Below are 23,053 nucleotides of genomic sequence, written 5' to 3'. Positions count from 1 at the left end.
CTGCGGAGGGCTCGGGGAGGCCCTGACCACGGGCGAACATTGGGGAACATTAGAGGAAGATGACTGACTTTGGTGCCTTCCCTCACAGTGGGAAACTTTGATTCTGCTGTGCCCATCCTATAAATTCTCATATATGGGGATGTTTTATGTTGAATTCTATCATCTCTGTGTTGTGTTTTTTATTTTTATTGTATGGCTGTATGGTGATCACATTTCACTGTGCCAACTGGCACATGTGACAAATAAATGTATCTTGTATCTTGATCATGACTGATCATCCCCAATCAGTACCCCGTTCCTGCCTTCTCCCCATATCCCTCGACTCCGCTATTTTTAAGAGCCCTATCTAGCTCTCCCTTGAAAGCATCCAGAGAACCAGCCTCCACCGCAGAGAACCAGCCTCCACTGAGGCAGAGAATTCCACAGATTCACAAATCTCTGTGAGAAAAAGTGTTTCCTCGTCTCCGTTGTAAATGGCTTATCCCTTATCCTTAAACTGTGGCCCCTGGTTCTGGACTCGCCCAACATCGGGTTTTGCTCGGGATTCCAGCACCTGCAGTTCCTGGTATCGCCAGTGACAAGGCGCTTGTTATTGAAGGACCAAACAAAGACTTTTATCCACAGCGGTCACCCTTTCACCCCCTCTCTCTCTCTCTCTCTCCGTCCCTCCCTCACCCTAATCGTTCTTCTAGTTTCACCATCGTCTGCTGAGTTTCATTGTTTAAGAAGGAACAGCAGATGCTGGAAAATCAATGTAGACAAAAATGCTGGAGAAACTCAACGGGTGAGGCAGCATCTATGGAGCAAAGGAAATAGGCAAAGTTTCAGGCCGAATAGATGCTGCCTCATTCTCTGAGCTTCTCCAGCATTTTTGTCTACCTGCTGAGTTTCTTTGTCGGGATAACACGTTTTCACCTTCCACCCAGCCAACAATGGACCATTGTGGGCTCCACCTCTCCTTGATCTCCGTTACTTTTTTGCTGATCTTGCATTCATTTGTTCTACATCGCTCCACATCGCCGTCTGTACCTCTCGTTTCCCTTTTCCCCTGACTCTCAGTCCGAAGAAGGGTCTCGACCCGAACTGACACCCGTTCCTTCTCTCCAGAGATGCTGCCTGTCCCGCTGAGTTACTCCAACATTTTGTGTCTGTCTTCGGTGTGTAAACCAGCATCTGGCAGTTCCTTCCTGCACCTCTTTCTATAAATACACCAGGCAGTGGCGAGGATCGCCTGGAGCCTAATAAGAGAGACACAAAATGCTGGAGTGACTCAGCGGGACAGGCAGCATCTCTGGTGGGCAAGGAATGGGTGACGTTTTGGGTCGAGACCCTTTCAACTCTGAAACAAAATTAATGTTTGACACCCTAGCCACAGAAAACTAATCAACGGCCTACACAAGTGCAATGAATAAATATTTGTGGTGAGCATCTACTGGCTTCTCATTGACACAATTGACGTGGGACGAAAAGTCGAAGTGGAGAAGGGAACACAAATTCCATAGACATAAAATGGTCAGAAGAATAATGCTTGTGATTGAGGCAGTGCAGCGCAGGTTCACGAGATTGATCCCTGGGATGGCGGGACTGTCATATAAGGAAAGATTTAATAGACTAGGCTTGTATTCACTGGAGTTTAGAAGGATGATGGGGAATCTAATAGAAACATATAAAATTATAAAAGGACTGGACAAGCTAGATGCAGGAAAAATGTTCCCAATGTTGGGCGAGTCCAGAACCAGGGGCCACTGTTTTAGAATAAAGGGGAGGCCATTTAAAACTGAGGTGAAAAAAAACGTTTTCACCCAGAGAGTTGAGAATTTGTGGAATTTCCTGCCACAGAGGGCATTGGAGGCCAAATCATTGGATGGATTTCAGAGAGTTAGATAGTGCTCTAGGGGCTAGTGGAATCAAGGGATATGGGGAGAAGGCAGGCACAGGTTATTGATTGGGGACGATCAGCCATGATCACAATGAATGGCGGTGCTGGCTCGAAGGGCCTCTGCACGTATTTTCTATGTTTCTAATTGTTAATCAAAGAAAGCTTTTGTTAGTGAGCATCGTGTGCAAAAAGAAAAACTAATCCACTCGTGATGCACTGAAAGAATAGTCTATGAAAAAATATCCCCTCTCTCTCCTCCACCAAACTACCCCTACATCTTACCAATTCCCCATCCTTCATCTCCCCCAAGCACTGCAGAACTGACGCGTTGCAGACTGAGTGTTTAAGAAGGAACTGCAGATGCTGGAAAATCGAAGGTACACAAAAATGCTGGAGAAACATCAGTCTGAAGAAGGGGTTCGACCCGAAACGTTGCCTATCTCCTTCGCTCCATAGATGCTGCAGCACCCGCTGAGTTCCTCCAGCATTTTTGTGTACCTGCGTTGCAGACTGAGCGTGGAGCCTTGTCTTTGCTGCTGTGTCGTTTATTCCGGCTGTGCTGTGCTCTCTCTCTCTCTCTGTCTGACGACGTCCTGCATTAGACTCTGCACAACAAGTGATCTTTGAGTGCCAGCTTTTTTTTCCAGAGCCTACAGGGTGCAGAGTTCGCCTGCTTCCACGGAAGTGAAACTGCCCCGGACACACAAGCTGTTGCCCGTGTAAGTAAACCTGCCCCGTCCCTCGCTTGCTCTCTCGCTCGCTCGCTGCTGGACCCCGCCGTTCGCACCTCTGGCTGTGCAGAGGGGAGGCGAGGCTGAACACCGACCAACGCTGGAGTCCCGGCACCATGATGAGTGTAACACACAACTTCCAACGTTCAGTGCATCCGGCCCTAATACTTCAGGCCGCCATGGATTATTGGAGCAACAATTAGCAGGGGAGGTACAGAATTATCAATTCATTGTGATTTCTTTTTTAAAGGAACAGCAGATGCTTTTCTTGGTTTCCTGGTCCTCCAAAATATTCCAAACGGAATTTAAACTGGATGTGGTGGATGCTGGTTTACACCAAAGATGCTGGAGTAACTCAGCGGATCAGGCAGCATTTTTCTTCTTTTTTATAGTTTAGAGATTTCTGAAGATCTGACATAAAATGCTGGACAAGGCAGCATTTTTCTTCTTTTTTATAGTTTAGAGATTTCTGAAGATCTGACATAAAATGCTGGAGTAAGTCAGCGGGTCGGGCAGCGGGAAGGAACTGCTGATGCTGGTTTATATCTGACATAAAGTGCTGGAGTGACTCAGTGGGTCAGGCAGCATCTGTGGGGGAAATGGATAGGAGACGTTTCGGGTAGGGACCCTTCTTCAGACTGAAGGTTCTGTCCCAATATATCGCCAGAGATGCTGCCTGACCTGCTGAGTTACTCCAGCACTCTGTGAAACGTCACCTATCCATGTTCTCCACAGATGCTGCCTGACCCGCTGAGTTACTCCAGCACTCTGTGAAACGTCACCTATCCATGTTCTCCACAGATGTTGCCTGACCCGCTGAGTTACTCCAGCACTTTGTGTCCATTCTGGGTATAAACCAGCATCTGCAGTTCCCTTCTATTACATTTTGGATATGAAGATCAGCTTAGAAGTAGCTGGAAATGTATAAAGTTCGGTAGCAGAGGTGTTTTGAACATAGCAAAGGTTACGGCCCACATAGCCTGTGCTGCATCTGTTGCCAAGATAAATAATCCCCTCAGCCTATACGTGACCCATGTCCCTTCATTCCCAGCACAAGTAAAATTGAAAGAGATTGTTTATTTGTTGTGGTCAACAAAAAGCTAAATTCAGCTAAAAGTCATTTTGGGGTGGCAGGGTGGCACGGTGGCGCAGCGGTAGAGTTGCTGCCTCACAGCTCCAGAGACCCAGGTTCCATCCTGACTACGGGTGCTGTCTGTACGGAGTTTGTACCTTCTCCCCGTGACCTGCCTGGGTTTTCACTGGGTGGCTCAAGTATCCTCCCCCACTCCAAAAACAGTTTAAAAAAAATTGTAAATTGTCCCTAGTGTGTGCAGGATAGTGTTAGTGTGCGGGGATCGCTGGTCGGCGCGGACTTGGTGGGCCGAAGGGCCTGTTTCTGCGCTGTATCTCTAAACTAAAACTAAAGGCGAATCTTGTGGGTGATTGTTAACTTTGGAACAATTGGATCAACCTCACCAGTTCCACCATGGCCTGCCTGGTGTTCGGGTCTTGTCAGAGGTGGGTGGTGCTGGTGAAGTGTCAAGTCAATGGGTATTTTAAAGGCAGAGATAGATAGATTCTTAATTAGTACAGGTGTCAGGGTTTATGGGGAGAAGGCAGGAGAATGGGGTTATGAGGAAGAGATAGATCAGCCATGATTGAATCTCTCTGACTTGAGTCGCTCTGAGGATCCTTCAGTGCTTCTACTCTGGGGCAGTAGAAAGCATCTTATCCTGCAACATCACAAACTGGTTTGGGAACTGCTCTGTCCAGGACAGGAAGGCTCTGCAGAGAGTATGGGAACCACTCGAACGCACTATCGCCCCCCCCCCCCCCCCCCCCCCCCCCCCCTGCAGGACCAATACACCAGGAGGTGCAGAACCTGAGCTAGATAGGGCTCTTAAAAATAGCGGAGCCAGGGGATATGGGGAGATCAGCCATTATCACCATATCACATTGAATGGCGGTGCTGGCATGAAGGGCCAAATGGCCTACTCCTGCACCTATTGTCTATTGTCTATTGATCCAGTGCCAGCAACATTATGGGGGACCACTACCACCCCAGCAACGGACTGTTCCAGCTGCTACGGTCAGGCAAACTCCTCCACTGTCACGCTGTGAAAACAGAGATGAGACGAAGTTTCTTCCCACAGGCCATTGGGACGGTAAACTCTTATCTCACCTGGGACTAATTTACTGTTGTGTTGTGTCTTTTGTGAAAAATTATTTTCTAACATGTAAATACTGATTCTGTTATATTCTCTTCTGTAGTTTTTGCACAATCCGCAGGCATTGCCACTTTCATTTCACTACACATCTTGTAGGTGTATAGAAACATAGAAAATAGGTGCAGGAGTAGGCCATTTGGCCCTTCGAGCCTGCACCGCCATTCAATATGATCATGGCTGATCATTCAACTCAATGACAAATAAAGTGGACTTGACTTGACTTGAGCAGACTTGATGGGCCGAATGGCCTAATTCTGCTCCCATCCTGCATGAACATGAAGTGGCCGTTTATTGGCACAGCCTGCAGAACGATAGGCATGTATTGTTGAAGATAGACACAAAATGCTGGGTTGTCCATCTTGACCTACTCGACCTCCCGGCTGCTAAACACTCCCCCCCCTCCCATCCCTACATTGACCTTTCTGTCCTGGGCCTCCTCCATGGTCAGAGTGAGGCCCAGCGCAAATTGGAGGAACAGCACCTCATACTTTGCTTGGGCAGCTTACACCCCAGCGGTATGAACATTGACTTCTCTAACTTCAAGTAACCCTTGCTTTCCCTCTCTCTCCATCCCTCCCCCACCCTAGTTCTCAGACTAGTTCCACCGTCCTCCTGATTAAATATTACTGTTTGTCTGCCTCGTTGTCACCTTCCCCTCCACTAACACTGAACCATTCTACATTTCCATGCTCATCGTCTACTTTTATCTGTCCCTTTCAAACCTTACATGCTCTTTGTATCCTTTCATATCTCTAGTTCTCCTCTCCCCCGACTCTCACTATGAGGAAGGGTCTCAGTCCGAATTGTCACCCGTTCCTTCTCCCCAGAGATGCTGCCTGTCCCGCTGAGTTACTCCAGCATGTTGTACCCATCTTTGGTGTAAACCAGCATCTGCAGTTCCTTCCCACACATTAAGCACGTGTTGTCTTTCCACTGACTGGATAGCGCGCAACAAAAGCTTCCCACTGTACCTCGGTACGCGTGACAAACTAAACTCAAACTCATACATCCGGTGAGTCTACTGTTTGTAGCAATGTTACAAAATTTTGAGATTTTAAAAATCAAGTTTGCAATTTATCCCATCAGATAAAGCATAAAAATAAGTTTAATTTGACACCTAATTCACTTTCATATCTTCAGTATTAACAAAGTTATGGCCATTTTCATACTAGGAAATTAGCATCTTGTTCCCTATTGATTTTCCATTGACTTAACACAAAAGCTGTGATCAAGGACAGTCAAATGGCCATAACTTTAATAAAAATTAAGAGAACTGGAATAAATTTTCAGTTATTATAGATTGAAGCATTCTGAAACAAATATGAAACAATCTTACTTGGATGATCTGAAATTAAAGCATATAATTAGTTAGTTACCCAATTGTAGCTAATTCCAAATTTCAATTACTAGATCTAAACATCTATCCATTTCTTAAGAAAAGATTTACATTTTTAAATAGCCTAAATGTCCAAATACCATTCACACAAGAATTCTCAATATAACATGATTTTAAAATCTCATTGTCATAAATTTATAGGCTAAATGTAAGGAATTTAGTGTTAAGGAATTGCTGTAAATTAATGGCCATTTAAATCATCTTGCGAGTGGGATTTTGTGGAACGCGCTGGTTTGGAACGATGCAGTTGCAGTGCAAGTGAAATGAATTTGACTTGGAATGAAATGAAAATGAAATGAAAGTGAAATGAAGTGATCAAACCCGGGTCTCTGGCGCTATGAGGCAGCAACTCTACCGCTGCACCACCGTGCCACACATACTGTACTATCCCTGCTGCACTGTTTTGCTAATCTGTTGAAACACACTGTTGCCGATATTGTTAAGTCTTGTTACTGCTGGCAGCAGGTTCAGTGGCCGTTGATTAGCTCCGCACTCCAGTGGCGCTGGGCTGCATCTCGGCCACAGCCTTTCGGCAAGGAACAGCGATCATTCGTACACTGGGAATGTCTCGATTGTAATCACGTATTGTCTTTCTGCTGACTGAATAGCACACGACCAAAGCTTTTCACTGTACCTCGGTACACATGACAATAAACCAGAACTAAACTGAAACTGAATTCAGTGCCAGACTTCAGTTATCCCAGTGGAGATACATATCCCTTTATATACTTCCCATTAATTTAATACATAGAGCCATTCGTAACTGTCATTGTATGTCATGTTGTTACTTGTGGGCAGAGCACCAAGGCAAATTCCTTGTATGTGAATACTTGGCCAATAAATGTACTTACTTACTTCAGCATGGAAACAGGCCCTACAGTCCTACCTGCCCACGCCAACCATCATGCCACACCTACATTAGTCCCACAAGCCTGCGTTTGGCCCATATGCCACTAAACCTGGCCACGGGTGCTGTCTATACGGAGTTTGTACTTTCTCTCCATGACCGCAAGATCTTCGGTTTCCTCCCACTCCATAATACATACAAGTTTGTAGTTTAATTGACTTGGTATAAAATGTAAAACGATCCGCTGTGTGTGTGGGATGGTGTTAATGTGCGGGGATTGTTGGTCAGTGCAGACCCGGTTGGCTGAAGTGCCTGTTTATTCGCTGCATCTCTAAACTAAACTAAATGCCAGTCAGAGGCTCCCCCAGCTCCACCACTGTGTAAGTTCTGAGGTCATACATTGACTGAAGGTGTGCCCTTTCACAAAATGTATCAAAATGTTTATTCAATTATTAAAAATAATATTTATAATACAATAAAACAAAATGGAACCCACCACCATAACACAAGACAATTAAATATACCAAACAAACGACGATGCAATTATGTAATGGGCCTGTCCCACTAACGCGACTTTTCAGCGACTGTCTTCGACCTTCATGCTCGAGGGCACTCGCCTGAAAAACCCCGAGCTGGATCAACCGTCAGCGATGAAACCACGAGCCGGATCGACCGACCGCGCACACACAAACGCATCGCAAAGCCGGGGGCCAGGGAAAGCGGGGGAGCGCTGTCTGAAATTCACACCCGCGATGAACAGGAAGGTAAAAGACGGCTGGCACAGTTATAGTAACTCCTTTAGAGAGTGCGGGGGGGAGCAGGAGTGGAGACACTTTTAAGAAGCCAGACAACTTTTAATAAAGTTTAGCAGGCATTTTACCTATCTATCGGTTTTCCTTGGTTCTGAAAACTCCAATGAGCCAATTCAAATGCCCGGTCAGCAAAGGAGATTGCCTACGGCTGCCCTCGACTGCCTGTAACTACATAGCAACCCCACTCCACTGCGCTACGAGTTCAAAAGAACCATACCGACCAATATTTACTAGCGGAAAATTTATTCAACATGCTGAAATTTTTTTCCTCGAACAAACTGAGGCCGCGAGCATGCAGGAACTTCCCTCGAGCATGAAGGAGCGTTCCAGTCACCTCCTAGGACCACCTGTCGACCATGCTGCGAGTTGAGTCGAGTGCAAACTCTTCTAAACTCACAGATTAGTTTGCCGCAGTGGGACAGGCTCGTTACAATCCTTGTCAACGATGCATTCAACCCCCCGCGGTGCCCAGCGGTCCCGGAAATCCCCCAGGGTGCCCGTGGGCAGCGCGTAGCCTCTCACTAACCCCACCTGGGCACGGACGTATCCCCGGAAAAGGGGCGGGCAGCCGGCTCGGGTAGAGCCCTCCACTGCCTGGCAATGTGACTCGCTGATGGCCAGCTTGGCCAGGCCCAGGAGCAACCCAACCAGGACATCTTCAGCCCTACCCTCTACCCTACGCACAGGGTGTACAAAGATGAGGATGGTGGGTGTGAAGTGCAGCCAGAAGGCAAGGGGCAGCCCTTTAGCTATTGGAACAGGGGCAGCAGCCTCACACACTCCATGTACACGTGGTACACAGACTCTTCCAGCCCGCAACAGTGGCAGGCGGCTGGCGAGTCTGTGAACCGCACTTTCATTAAAACCTTATACTGCAGCACCTCACTTTATCAGACGTCAGCAGAATTTGAGCAGATACGGGGATACTAATTGTGGGCGGCACGGTGGCGCAGCGGTAGAGTCGTTACCTGACAGCACCAGAGACCCGGTTTCAATCCTGACTACGGGGCGCTGTCTGTACGGAGTTTGTACGTTCTCCCCGTGACCTTGCGTGGGTTTTCTCCGGGTGCTCCGGTTTTCCTCCCACACTCCATAGTCGTGCAGGTTTGTAGGTTAATTGGCTTCTGTAAATTCCCCTTGGTGTGTAGGATGGAGCCAGTGATTCAAAGCTTCAATGATACTACGTTTGAGAAGGAACTGCAGATGCTGGAAAATCGAAGGTAGACAAAAATGCTGGGGGAACTCAGCGGATGAGGCAGCATCGATGGAGCGAAGGAAATAGGCAACGTTTCGGGTCGAAACCCTTCTTCAGAAATGAAGAAGGGTTTCGACCCGAAACGTTGCCTATTTCCTTCGCTCCAGAGATGCTGCCTCATTCAATGATACTTTGGTGTCAGAGGTACCGAGATACAGTGAAATGCTTTGTTCTTGCGTACCACCCGGTAAAATCACACAGCAGACCTCACCTGGGCAGTACACAAGTGCCGCCATGTTTCTGGCACCGAAAGAGTACCAAAGTTCACTGAATAGTCCCTATCTACAGCCTGCCTCTGCACATGGGAGCAATCCCCCCCCCACCAACCCCCCCCCCCCACCTCCGCCCCCCCCCCCCACCACCACCCCCCCCCCCCCCCCCCCCCCACAACATGGGGTCCCTCCTTCCCAGCAGCTTTCACAATGTACGGGTTGATGTCTTTCCGCTGACTGGTTAGCACGCACGCAACAAAAAGCTTTCCACTGTAACCTCGGTACACGTGACAATAAACTAAACCGAATCTCTGAGCTAACTGTGTGGGGAGGAACTGATGATGCTGTGTTTACACCGAAGATAGATACAAAATGCTGGAGTAACTCAACGGGACGGGCAGCATCTCTGGAGAGAAGGAAGGGGTGACGTTTCTGGTCGAGACTCAACGTCAGACTCCGGAGAAGGGTCGTTGACCCCAAAACGCCACCCATTCCTTCTCTCCGGAGATGCTGCCTGTCCCGCTGAGTTTACTCCAGCGTTTTGTGTCCATCTCTGAGCTAACTGTCTCCATTTCATTTCTGTAGAGTGCCATGCTGAAGGTTCCCCACCCCGGCAGGTGAAGATGTGTTTCCAAGCATTGGCTTTGTGGATGGGCCTCGCTGTCTCGTGTTTCAGCACCATCGCCTGTGAAAGCCAATGTAAGATAAAGGAGCTGACCGCTGATTGCAGTCACCTGAAGCTGTCTGCGGTCCCTCCGGACCTGCCTGTCAACCTCACCGAAATCAACCTCTCCCACAACCAGCTGAAGCGCCTGCCCAGCTCCGTGTTGGCCAGGTACACCAGGCTTCGCATCCTGCGTGTCGGCTACAATGTCATCCCCAAGATCGACGGGAGCCTCTGCCAAGCCCTGCCCTTCTTGGACGTGCTCGCTCTGGAACACAACCAGCTATCCACGCTCCCCGCACGATGTTTCTCCACCTGCAGAAACCTGACTGAATTGTACTTGCAGTACAACAGAATCAAGCTGATCGCCGCTGATGTTTTTGGTGGCCTTCAGGTAATAATACACCCTTCAGCTGTTTAGCATCTAGATCACAGTACAGTCACAGGCCCTTCAGTCCGCAATTTAGGACGACAGATGGCGCAATGGGCCAAGTGTTCGGCTGGCGACCGGAAGGTAGCCGGTTCGAATCCCGCCTGGACTGCATACTGTCGTTGTGTCCTTGGGGCAAGACACTTCACCCACCTTTGCCTGTGTGTAAATGTAATGTAATTATGTGAAGCACTTTGGGGTCAATGCAAGTTGACTAAAAATGTGCTATATAAATAAGATTATTATTATTATTATTATTATAATGTTTGTGCCGAACATGATGCCCCAAGTTAATCTGTCTAAGAAGGGACTGCAGATGCTGGGAGAATCGAAAATAGACAAAAAATGCTGGAGAAACGCAGCGGGTGAGGCAGCATCTATGGAGCGAAGGAAATAGGCTACGTTTCAGGTCGAAACCCTTCTTCAGACTGATGTGAGGGTGGGGGGGGCGGGAAGAAGATAGGAAGAGGCGGAGACAGTGGACTGAGGGAGAGCTGGGAAGGGGAGGAGAAAGCAGGGACTACCTGAAATTGGAGAAGTCAGTGTTCATACCCAATGTAAACTGCCCAAGCGAAATATGAGGAGGTGCAGGTGAACCTCTGCCTCACCTGGAAAGACTGCTTGGGTTCATCTGCCGGTACAATCCCTTCAGTCCCATTCAGACTTGAGATTTTAGACAGGGGTAGAATTGTACAGATGTGCCAGAGACCCGGGTTCCATCCTGACTACAGATGCTGTGGCCCCCACCACTCTCAGTGTAAAAAAAACCTTGCCAAGCACATCCCCGACAAACTATCCCCCTCTCATCTTAAAACTATGCCCTGTAATGTTAAACATTTCCACCCGGGAATAAGGTCCTGACTGGCTGAGAAAAGTACAGCATAGGAATGGGCCCTTCGGTGGTGAATCTCTGGAACTCTCTGCCACAGAGGGTAGTTGAGGGCAGTTCATTGGCTATATTTAAGAGGGAGTTAGATGTGGCCCTTGTGGCTAAGGGGTTCAGGGGGTATGGAGAGAAGGCAGGTACAGGATACTGAGTTGGATGATCAGCCATGATCATATTGAATGGCGGTGCAGGCTCGAAGGGCCGAATGGCCTACTCCTGCACCTAATTTCTATGTTTCTATGTTTCGGCCCATGATGTCTGTGCCGAACATGATGCCAAGGCGGCATGGTGGCGCAGCGGTGGAGTTGCGGCCTTACAGCGCTTGCAGCACCGGAGACCCGGGTTCCATCCCGACTACAGAGTTTTACGTTCTCCCCGTGACCCGCGTGGGTTTTCTCCGGGTGCTCCGGTTTCCTCCCACACTCCAAAGGCGTACAGGTCTGTAGGTTAATTGGCTTGGTATATGTAAACATTGTCCCTGGCGTGTGTGGGATAGTGTTAATGTGCGAGGATTACTGGTCGGTGCAGACACGGTGGGCCGAAGGGCATTATCCATATCCCACCGCTGCTTAAATATTCATGTCTACCCTATCAATGCCTCCCGTAATTTTATATACGTCTATCAACTGTCCACGCAAACTCTGACATTCCGGGGAAAACTATCCAAGTCTAGGGTGGCGCGGCAGTAGAGTTGCTGCCTCACAGCGCCAGAGTACTAGGTTCCATCCTGACTACAGGTGCTGTCTGTGCGGAGTTTGCACGTTCTCCCCGTGACCTGCGTGGGTTTTCTTTTTCTTCGGTTTTCTTCCACACTCCAAAGACGTACAGGTTTGTAGGTTTATTGGCTTAGTGTTAGTGTGCGGGGATCACCGGTCAATAGACAATAGGTGCAGGAGTAGGCCATTTGGCCCTTCGAGCCAGCACCGCCATCCAATGTGATCACGGCTGATCATCCACAATCAGTACCCCGTTCCTGCCTTCTCCCCATATCCCGATTCCGCTATCTTTTTAAGAGCCCGATCTAGCTCTCTCTTGAAAGTATCCAGAGAACCAGAACAAGGGGTCACAGTCTAAGGATAAGGGGGAAATCTTTTAGGACTGAGATGAGAAAAACATTTTTCATACAGAGAGTGGTGAATCTCTGGAATTCTCTGCCACAGAATGTAGTTGAGGCCAGTTCATTGGCTATATTTAAGAGGGAGTTAAATGTGGCCCTAGTGGCTTAAGGGATCAGGGGGTATGGAGAGAAGGCAGGTACGGGATACTGAGTTGGATGATTAACCATGAACATATTGAATGGCGGTGCAGGCTCGAAGGGCCGAATGGCCTACTCCTGCACCTATTTTCTATGTAACCGGCCTCCACCGCCCTCTGAGGCAGAGAATTCCACAGACACACAACTCTCTGTGTGAAAATGTTTCCTCATCTCCGCTCTAAATGGCTTACCCCTTATTCTTAAACGGCATGGACTGTTTCCGCACTGTATCTCTTATAGCTTATATTGTAGCTACACAATTTATACCAAGCCAATTAAACTACAAACCTGCATGTCTTTCGGTGTACAATAGGTTGAAATATAACGTGATGAAATCCATTCTGTTGTAACCACATATTGTTTCTCTGTCAGGGATTGCAAATCCTGGACCTGTCTCACAATCAGCTGGTGTCGGCCAGAATCGGAGTTGATCTGCAATTACCAAAGCTGCAAAGCCTCCTGCTGTCTGCTAACAAGATTGTGCAGTTAAAACCAAACGATTTTGCCATCCTTCGCAACACCACATTGTACCAGTTGGACCTGTCCTTCAATAAGCTAACTCAGGTAGAGTATTTTGTGGTCGCAACTAGCGGTTCGCAACTAGAGCCGTACAGCACAGAAACAGGCCCTTCGGCCCAACTTGCCCATACCGTCCAACCCATCTACACTAGTCCCACCTGCCTAGTATTTGGCCCATATTGCTCCAAACCTGTCCCATCCATGTACCTGTCTAAATTACTCTTAAATGTTGCAATCATACCTGCTTCAACTACTTCCTCCGGCAGTTCGTTCCGTACACCCTCCACGCTTTGAGTAAGAAAGTTATCCCTCAGGCTCCTGCTAAATCTTTTCCCCTCCTCACCTTATACCCATGTCCTCTGGTTCACAATTCCCCTACTCTGGGCGAGAGACTCTCCGCATTTACCCGATCTAATCCTCATTATTTTGTACATCTCAATAAGATCACCCCACATCCTCCTGCGCTCCAAGGAATAAAGTCCTAGGCCACTCAACCTCTCCCTATACCTCTGGCACCTCGAGTCCTGGCAACATCCTCGTAAATCTTCTCTGCACCCTTTCCAGCTTGACAACATGGTTCCCAACACCATCGAAAACATTGTGCCCGAAACTGAAAACCGTACTCCAAGTGCGGCCTCACCAAGTCTTATACAGCTGCAACGTCTATACTCAATGAGAGACACCCAACTTCTATACTCAATGAGAGACACAAAAGGCTGTGGTAACTCAGCGGGTTTGGCAGCATCTCTGGAGAAAAGGAATAGCTGACGTTTCAGATCGAGACACGTCTCGACCTAAAACATTTTAAATAGGTGCAGGAGTAGGCCATTCGGCCCTTCAAGCTAGCAACGCCATTCAATATGATCTTGGCTGATCATCCAGAATCAGTACCATCTTCCTGCTTTTCCCCCCCTATCCCTTGATTCCATTAGCCCTAACTCTCTCTTGAAAACATCCAGTGAATTGGCCTCCATTGCCTCCCATCACTGAGAATTCCACAGATTCACAACTCTCTGGGTGAAGAAATGTTTCCTCATCTCAGTCCTAAATGGCCTACCCCTTATTCTTAAGCTGTGACCCCTGATTCTGGACTCCCCCAACATGGGGAACATTTTTCCTGCATCCAGCGTGTCCAATCCCTTAAGAATTGTATGTTTCTATAAGATGCCCTCTCATCCTTCTAAATTCCAGCGAATACAAGCCGAGTCGGCCCATTCTTTCATCACACACACAATACAATACACAATACACAATACAATTTATTTGTCACTTGAACCTCATAGAGGTTCAAATGAAATGTTGTTTCTGCAGTCATACATACAAGAAAAAAAAAAGACCCAAGACACAACACAATTTACACAGACATCCATCACAGCGCATCTCCTCCTCGCTGTGATGGAAGGCAAAAAAACTTATCTCTCCCCTGCACTCCCCATTCCCCTCCCGATGTCAGAGTCAAAGCCCCCGGCGGGCGATGGCAATTGTCCCGCGGCCATTAACCCCGCGCCGGGTGCTGCAAGGCCGCGCTCCGGGTCATCTGCATTTCCTTCCTACACATTTTACACCTAATGCTCTGACTGATTAAGGCCAATGTGCCAAAAGCCTTTTTGACCACATTATCTACCAGCGATGACCCTTTCAGCAAACGATGTAACTGCACTCCAGCTCTCTCTGCTCAGAGTCCTACCGTTCATTGTGTGTGTACCTTTGGTGTAAACCAGGGGTGGGCAACCTTGTTCTGCATAGGGGCCGGGACACACGTCTGTGAGTGGATGGCGGGGCCACATCTATCACGTGTACACATGGATCCCGCTCCTCCCACCCCATCACGCCCCGGATGGCAGGCATCAAATCACGTGTTCACAGAAGGTAGACAAGAATGCTGGAGGAACTCAGCGGGTGAGGCAGCCTTGTGCGATCCTTGCATGTCGCACCCGCTGAGTTCCTCCAGCATTTTTTGTCTACCTTTGATTTTTCTAGCATCTGCAGTTCTTCCTTAAACGTGTTGACAGAAGGTGCGGGGCCGTGCTGGCGGCTTTGCGCAGGATGCGGTGCAGCCAGAGCTCGGCGGGCTGGATGGTTACGGGGGGGAAAGAATCTGCCTGCGGGCCGGATAATTTTGGGTTGGGGGCCGCATTCGGCCCGGGGGCCGCAGGTTGCCGACACCCTGGTGCGAACCAACATCTGCAGCTCCTTCCGACACAGATCTAATCCATTGTCTCACCTCTCTTTAACAGTTTGAACCTAAGTGTTTCAGCAGCATTGGGAGCCTACGCATTGTGGTTTTGAACAATGTTGCTCTCCAGCCCAATATCACGAAGCAACTGTGTGATGCATTGTCGGGAACAGATATAACCACACTATTTCTGAGGAACACCTACCTGAAATTGGAAGCAAATACCTTCTCTGGATTAGCGAAAACTAAGCTGGCGTTCCTAGACTTGTCGAACAACAGGCTAACCAGATTGCCGGGCAAAGCGTTCCAATGGTTGCCCCACTTGGAGTATCTCAATCTCGAAGACAACGCCATCGGACATATTGCCAATGAAACATTTACTGGGTTGGACAATTTAAAGAGCCTGAACCTGCAGAAAAGCCTCAAGGCACAGGGCATGTCAGACAAAGTACATTCCAGCATTGAAGACTACTCCTTCCAAGGGTTGAAAAAGCTAGTCTCTCTCAATTTGGAACACAACACCATCGCGGGTATCAAGGAGCATACCTTCTCCGGCTTAACGAGCCTCCAATACCTCAGCTTGTATAACTGTCAGGTGGATTTTAAGACGATAAGCAATGAAACGCTGGTGTCTCTTGCTGAGTCTCCACTCGTTATTTTGAACTTGACAAGAACAAAGATCTCAAGCTTGAAGGCGGGTGCGTTCTCCAGCTTCAATAAGCTGAAGAAACTGGACCTGGGCCTCAATTCCATCTCCCAGATCCTCACCGGAGAGGAATTCCAGGGGCTGAGCTCCATAGAGGAGATATACCTCTCGTACAACTACAAACTGACTCTCACATCCTCCTCATTCATTCACGTCCCTTCCATTCGGGCCTTGATGCTCAGCAAGTCCAGGGTGGCCACCTTGAGTCTCCAGCCGTCGCCCTTCCGGCCTCTTCGAAATCTCACCGTCCTCGACCTCAGCAACAACAACTTGGCGAACGTGGATCGAGATGTTTTCCTGGGGCTCGTGCGGCTTCAGGTACTAAAGCTGCAGCACAATAACTTGGCCCGACTCTGGAAGAGTTCCAACCCAGGCGGACCTGTCCTGTACCTCAGTGGTTTGGCGGATCTGCGGATGCTCGACATGCAATCCAGCGGACTGGATGAGGTTCCACCCAGAGCTTTCCAGGGCTTGGTCAAGCTGGAGACGCTCGATTTAAGTTTGAACAACATCAACTTCCTCCCGGACCACGTGTTTGACGATATCGAGTCACTCAAGTCCCTGCACTTGCGGAAGAACCTCGTCACCTCCGTCTCGAGGGACGTTTTCGGCCAGGTGTTTCGCAATTTGACGGCCCTCTACATGGGGTCGAACCCTTTCGATTGTACGTGTGCAAGCATTGCCTGGTTCGTGACTTGGGTCAATAGCACCAACAGTAGCATCCCTGGGATGGACACCCAATACATCTGCAACACCCCCCTGAGCTACCACAACAGCAGCGTCGCGTCTTTTGACACCTCTCCCTGCAAGGACGCTGTCCCTTTCAAGGGGGCCTTCATCATCAGCAGCAGTGTCATCTTAGTCTTCCTGGTCAGCGTGCTCCTGCTGCAGTTCCAAGGCTGGAGGCTGGAATTCTACTGGAATGTCTCCGTCAACCAGATGTTTGGCTTCAAGGAGATAGACCGCCCGGACGCCCACTTTGCGTTCGACGCCTACATCGTCCACGCCAAGCGCGACGTCGAGTGGGTCAACGACTACCTGATGCCCCTGGAGACGTACGAGCAGTTTAAGTTCCGCTTCTGCCTGGAGGAGAGGGACTCCGAAGCTGGCGTCTCCGAATTGGAGTCCATCGTGGCCAACATAAACCGAAGCAGAAAAATCATCTTCGTCATGACCGGGGAGCTTCTAACGGATCCCTGGTGCAGAAGGTACGCTCATTCCCAATGTTGGGCCAGTCCAAAACCAGGGGCCACAGTCTTAGAATAACGGGGAGGCCATTTAAGACTGAGGTGAGAAAAAACTTTTTCTCCACAGAGGGCAGTGGAGGCTAAATCACTGGATGGATTTAAGAGAGAGTTAGATAGAGCACTAGGGGCTAGTGCAGTCAAGGGATATGGGGAGAAGGCAGGCACGGGTTATTGATTGGGGATGATCAGCCATGATCACAATGAATGGCGGTGCTGGGTTGAAGGGCCGAATGGCCTCCTCATGCACCTATTGTCTATTGGAATGGGGCGACCAGAACTGTATGCAATAATCCAAATGCGGCCTCACCAAAGTGGTGCTGCAACCTGACTTTCAGACTCCATCTTGTCAATCGATTCCCCTCATGATTTTATACACCTTGTGTAGATCAAACTGAACTAATCTGCCTCCATTCCCTGCACTTCCCTGTGCCCATCTGAAAACTTCAACACCATAAAGATGGGCAGAAGTATTCGGGGAGGTGGTAGGAATGTTGGCATGCGATGTATGAGCTATTAACCTCTATTTGTAATGGATGTTCCTCTGTTGCTGTACAAGGTACATGTGGTATACTCGGTTTCATTGGTCAAGGCGACGAGTATTAGCATGAGGAAGTCATAATGCAGCTCCATAAGACTTTGGTTGGGCCGAATTTTTTGTAGCACTGCGTACAGTTTGGTGTTGTTTAGAGATACAGTGCGGAAACGGGTCCGTCGGTCCGCAGAGTCCGCGCCGACCAACAATCACCCCGCACACTTAGGCAGGAGAATGGAGTTAGGAGGGAAAGATAGATCGGCCATTTGATTGAATGGCGGAGTAGACTTATGATTCGATGAAACTTTATTCATCCCCGGAGGGAAATTGGTCTGCCGACAGTCACAACACTCAACAAGGTGCACGAAAACGTGAAATGAAAAGTGATAACACAAAGAAATAGACAAGCAATTGTTGTCCTGCTGCCGTGTGCACAGCACCTTCACCGGAACAAGTCAACAAACAAACAAACGAATGAACGCAGACTTATCCCCTTGGTAGATGATTCTAAGGTAGAGTGCCCCCACCCCTCCCCCATACCCGTTCCCACCTATCCCCCATGGCGGTCCCCCGACACTAGGTCCCCACCATCCCTCACAAAGGTCCCCCGACGTTGTCCCCAAGGGTCGCCGAGGCCCACTTTGCCGCTGAGGCTCCCGTCGCTGCCGAGGCTCCTGCTGCTGCTGCTGAGGCCCACTGCTGCTGCTGAGGCTCGTGCCGCTGGTGAGGCCCACTGCTGCCGCCGAGGCTCGTGCCGCTGGTGAGGCCCACTGCTGCCGCCGAGGCCCGTGCCGCTGGCGTGGCCCACTGCTGCTGCCGAGGCTCGTGCTGCTGCTGAGGCCCACTGCTGCCGCTGAGGCTCGTGCCGCTGGTGAGGCCCACTGCCGTCACCGAGGCTCGTGCCGCTGGTGAGGCCCACTGCTGCCGCCGAGGCACCCGCTGCCGTCACCGAGGCTCCCATCGCCGTCACCCCTGAAGCTCCTTCGGCCCAGACCGGCCTCCCCGCCTGGCTTCTCCGCAGTCCCCGGCAAGGCCTGTGGGGCGAGTCAGGCCTACTGGGGCACGTTCTGGTCTTGGTAGTCAGAGGCGCGGTTGTTCAGCAGGCACGAAGGGCCGAACGGCCTACTCCTCCACCTATTGTCTATTGTCTATTGTTTGTAAATACCATCTGAAGAAGTTTCTCTCTAATGAATTCTCTCCATTGACTGCAGGTTCAAGGTGCATCATGCAATGCAGCAGGTGATTCAGCAAAGCAGGGATGCCATTGTTTTGATCTTTTTGCAAGACATCCCTGACTATAAGTTGAACCAGATGCTTTGCCTCCGCAGAGGTATGTTTAAATCACGCTGCATTCTGAACTGGCCAGCGCAGGATGACCGGATCCCAGCCTTTTACCAGAAGTTTAAGGTTGCACTTGGCTCAAGCAATAAGGTGCAGTGATTTTACAAGTTGTACCAAACACACGGTCATGGGTTTAACTTTACTTTAGACTTTAGAGATACAGCGCGGAAACTGGCCCTTCGGCCCCACCAAGCCCAGCGATTACCCCGTACACTAGCACTAACCTACACACACTAGGGACAATTTAGAGTTTTTTTTAAAAACCAAAGCAAATCAACCTACAAAACAAAAAACCGTAGCACCTGGAGAAAACCCACGCAGGTCACGGGGAGAACGTACGAACTCCGTACAGACAGCGCCCATAGTCAGGATCGAACCCCGGGTGTCTGGAATTGTAATGGGCCAGTCCCACTTAAGGGCCTGTGCCACTTTCACGACCTAATTCACGACCTCTGCCGAGTTTGCCCTTGACTCATACTCGCAGCATGGTCGTCACGAGGTCGTAGGAAGTCGTAGGTAGGTCGTGATGCTAGTCGTAGGTACTCGTGGCATCGGGGCGTTTTTCTAGCCTGATGAAACACGTCCACGAGTAAAAGAAGGTGGTGAATTAGGCCGTGAAAGTGGGACAGGCCCTTTAGGCGATTTTTTTTGGGCGACTACAGGCGACTGCTGTAAAATTTTCAACGTTGAAAATGTTTTGGTGACAGTGGCGACAATTCTTGCTGTCCTAGGTTGACGTAGGTGTTGTCGTAGGTTGTCACCAGGTGACGTAGGTGAATTCCATTAAAATGAGTCCCTGGCAATCGCCTAAACTGTCACCTAAGTGGGACAGGCCCATAAGGCAGCAACTCTACCGCTGCACCACCACCGTGCTGCCCATTTTTTGTCATTTTGCAATTTGGCAAAGGATAATGACATCATATTTCCATGTATCTTTGCATTCCATGTACCCCACCAAATAAACAATAATATGTTTTGTGTTGTTCCTCGTATCATTAAATACAGTAATGAACATATTTAAATTGTTCTTTAGTCAATCTGTGGAACTCACTGCCACAGAGGGCTGTGGGGGCCAAGTCAGTGGATACTTTTTTAAAGGCAGAGATAGACAAATTCCCGATTAGGAGTCAGGGGTCAGCCATGATTGAATGACGGAGTAGACTCGATGGGCTGAGTGGCCTAATTCTACTCCTATAACTTGCGAACTTGTTATAAACCTAAAATAAAATTGTATTTGTCAGCATCTTGGGCGGTCACGGTGGCACAGCGGTAGAGTTGCTGCCTTACAGCGAATGCAACGCCAGAGACCGGGTTCGATCCTGACTACGGGTGCTGTCTGTACAGAGTTTGTACGTTCTCCCTGTGACCTGCGTGGGTTTTCTCCGGGATCTTCGGTTTCCTTCCACACTCCAAAGACGCATAGGTTTGTAAGTTAATTGGCTTTGTAAATGCTAAAAAACAATTGTCCCTAGTGTGTGTAGGACAGTGTTAGTGTGCGGGGATCGCTGGTCGGCGCGGACCCGATGGGCCAAAGGGCCTGTTTCCGCGCTGTATCTCTAAACTAAACTAAACGAAACTGCTTCAATTGAGAGTATCGATAACTGACAAGCAACAAAAAGAAAATACATGTTTTAAATATTCAGTCGTCTGTTGAGTCTAGCTTTAGTTTAGAGACACAGCAGGGAAACAGGCCCTTTGGCTATTTGCTGCAGTGCTTTGTGAGGATGGCCTACGCTGTAGCTCAGGTACTCAGGCAGTGGGGAAGATGAATGGTTAAAGTATAGGGTGGGTGCAGATTAAGTCATCTTTCAACGTCTTGAACTGTGTCAAACTGCTTGAGTGGCTGTGAAGTTGCATCTATCTACTCAAATGGAGACTTCCATTTAGCTTATTGTCACATGTACCGAGGTACAGTGAAAAACTTTTGATTACAATCAAGCCATTTACACTCTATAGATACATGATAAGGGAATAACGTTTAGTGCAAGGTAAAGCCAGTAAAGTCCGATCAAAGATAGCCCGAGGGTCACCAATGAGGTAGATAGTAGTTCAGGACCGCTCTTTAGTTGTTGGTAGGATGGTTCAGTTGCCTGATAACAGCTGGGAAGAAACTGTCCCTGAATCTGGAGGTGTGCGTTTTCACAATTCCATACTTTTTACCCAATGGGAGAGGGGAGGAGTGGCCAGGGTGCGACCCATCCTTGATTATGCTGCTGGCCTTGCCAAGGCAGCGTGAGGTATTAGTGGAGTCAATGGAAGGGAAATTGGTTTGTGTGATGGTCCGGGCTGCAACCACAATTCACTGTAATTTCTTCCAGTCTTGGTTGGAGCTGTTCCCAAACCAAGCTGTAACGCATCCCGATAAACTGTTTTCTATGGTGCATCTGTAGTTGGTGAGAGTTGTAGGGGACATGCCATGCTTCCTATGCCATCTGCAGAAGTAGAGGCGTTGGTGTGCTTTCTTGGTCATTGCTTCAATAAGGGTGTTCCAGGAGAAGATGTTGATGATAGTATAGAAGCTGGGATGTAATGTTAAAATTGTACAAGGCATTGGTGAGACCAAATCTGGAGTATGGTGTACAATTTTGGTCGCCCAATTATAGGAAGGATGTCAACAAAATAGAGAGAGTACAGAGGAGATTTACTAGAATGTTGCCTGGATTTCAACAACTAAGTTACAGAGATAGGTTGAATAAATTAGGTCTTTATTCTCTGGAGCGCAGAAGGTTAAGGGGGGACGATAGAGATCTTTAAAATGATGAGAGGGATAGACAGAGTTGATGTGGACAAGCTTTTCCCTTTGAGAATAGGGAAGATTCAAACAAGAGGACATGACTTCAGAATTAAGGGACAGAAGTTTAGGGGTAATATGAGGGGTACTTCTTTACTCAGAGAGTGGTAGCGGTGTGGAATGAGCTTCCAGTGGAAGTGGTGGAGGCAGGTTCATTGGTATCATTTAAAAATAAATTGGATAGGCATATGGATGAGAAGGGAATGGAGGGTTATGGTATGAGTGCAGGCAGGTGGGACTAAGGGAAAAAAAGTTGTTCGGCACTGACTTGTAGGGCCAAGATGGCTTGTTTCTGTGCTATAATTGTTATATGGTTATATGATATCGACTTCCTCGCCCCCAGTGCAAGCTGGGGTATCTGTACCGCATTGCCACTAGTGAGAGAGTCTTGGTCTACAGGTCATCATTGTCTCAGTATCAAAGGACATTCTTTTAGGAAGTGGATGAGGAGGAATTTATTTTGTCAGAGGGTTATGAATCTGTGGAATTCTTTGCCACAGAAGGCTGTGGAGGCCAAGTCAGTGGATATATTTAAGGTAGAGCTTGATAGATTCTTGATTAGTACGGGTGTCAGAGATTATGGGGAGAAGGCAGGAGAATGGGGCTAGGAGGGAGAGATTGATCAGCCATGATTGAATGGCGGTGTAGACTTGATGGGCCGAATGGCCTAATTCTACTCCTATCACATGACATTGTCATTGCAAAGAGTAACTGTCCTTTATTTTTCCTTGGTTATCGGGATTGATCAACAAATGTTGCAAACTCTTACAATTGGCATTCTGAGGCTTTTTTTCCGCACTAATTTTATATATTTTCCAGCTTTCTCATTTTACTAAAAATAAAGATTCAATCACTGTCTACTGCTTATTTGTTGCATGTCTTCCAAAAAGAATAAATCACATATTTTATCTTGCCTATTGAGTTATTCAGTTAAAATGAGCTACACTTTCATTTTGCAAGTCAGGATGTATCGATTGTTGATGATTTGCCTGACAAATAGATCATTGATGAATATTGATTTCTCTAACTTCAAGTATCCCCCCTCTCTGGGTTCTCTGGATACTTTCAAGAGAGAGCTAGATAGGGCTCTTAAAGTTAGCGTAGTCAGTGGATATGGGGAGAAGGCAGGAACGGGGTACTGATTGG

At 48.4% G+C, this 23,053-nt stretch overlaps 1 protein-coding gene across 1 annotated transcript; it reads left to right on the top strand.

Moving 5' to 3' along the window:
* Positions 1–2,413: 2,413 nt before the first annotated feature.
* Positions 2,414–22,765, top strand: tlr3 (toll-like receptor 3). The gene is made up of 5 exons (XM_055631988.1): positions 2,414–2,821; positions 9,946–10,418; positions 12,968–13,159; positions 15,352–17,204; positions 18,987–22,765. Exons 2-5 carry the CDS (start codon positions 9,984–9,986, stop codon positions 19,213–19,215), a joined length of 2,709 nt encoding a protein of 902 aa, XP_055487963.1. The 5' UTR covers positions 2,414–2,821; positions 9,946–9,983; the 3' UTR covers positions 19,216–22,765.
* Positions 22,766–23,053: the final 288 nt, after the last annotated feature.

This window comes from Leucoraja erinacea, chromosome 3 (genome assembly GCF_028641065.1).
Source record: "Leucoraja erinacea ecotype New England chromosome 3, Leri_hhj_1, whole genome shotgun sequence".
NCBI classification, from domain to species: domain Eukaryota; kingdom Metazoa; phylum Chordata; class Chondrichthyes; order Rajiformes; family Rajidae; genus Leucoraja; species Leucoraja erinaceus.
Note: the sequence above shows the minus strand (reverse complement) of the source record. Positions and strands in the feature narration are given on the sequence as shown.

Bases quoted from the DNA above. Each gene is read 5' to 3' on its own strand.
- tlr3 (XM_055631988.1), top strand. From the start codon at position 9,984: ATGTGTTTCCAAGCATTGGCTTTGTGGATGGGCCTCGCTGTCTCGTGT. The intron at 10,419-12,967 runs GTAATAATACAC...TTTCTCTGTCAG, and splicing joins ATGTTTTTGGTGGCCTTCAG to GGATTGCAAATCCTGGACCT. The intron at 13,160-15,351 runs GTAGAGTATTTT...TCTCTTTAACAG, and splicing joins CCTTCAATAAGCTAACTCAG to TTTGAACCTAAGTGTTTCAG.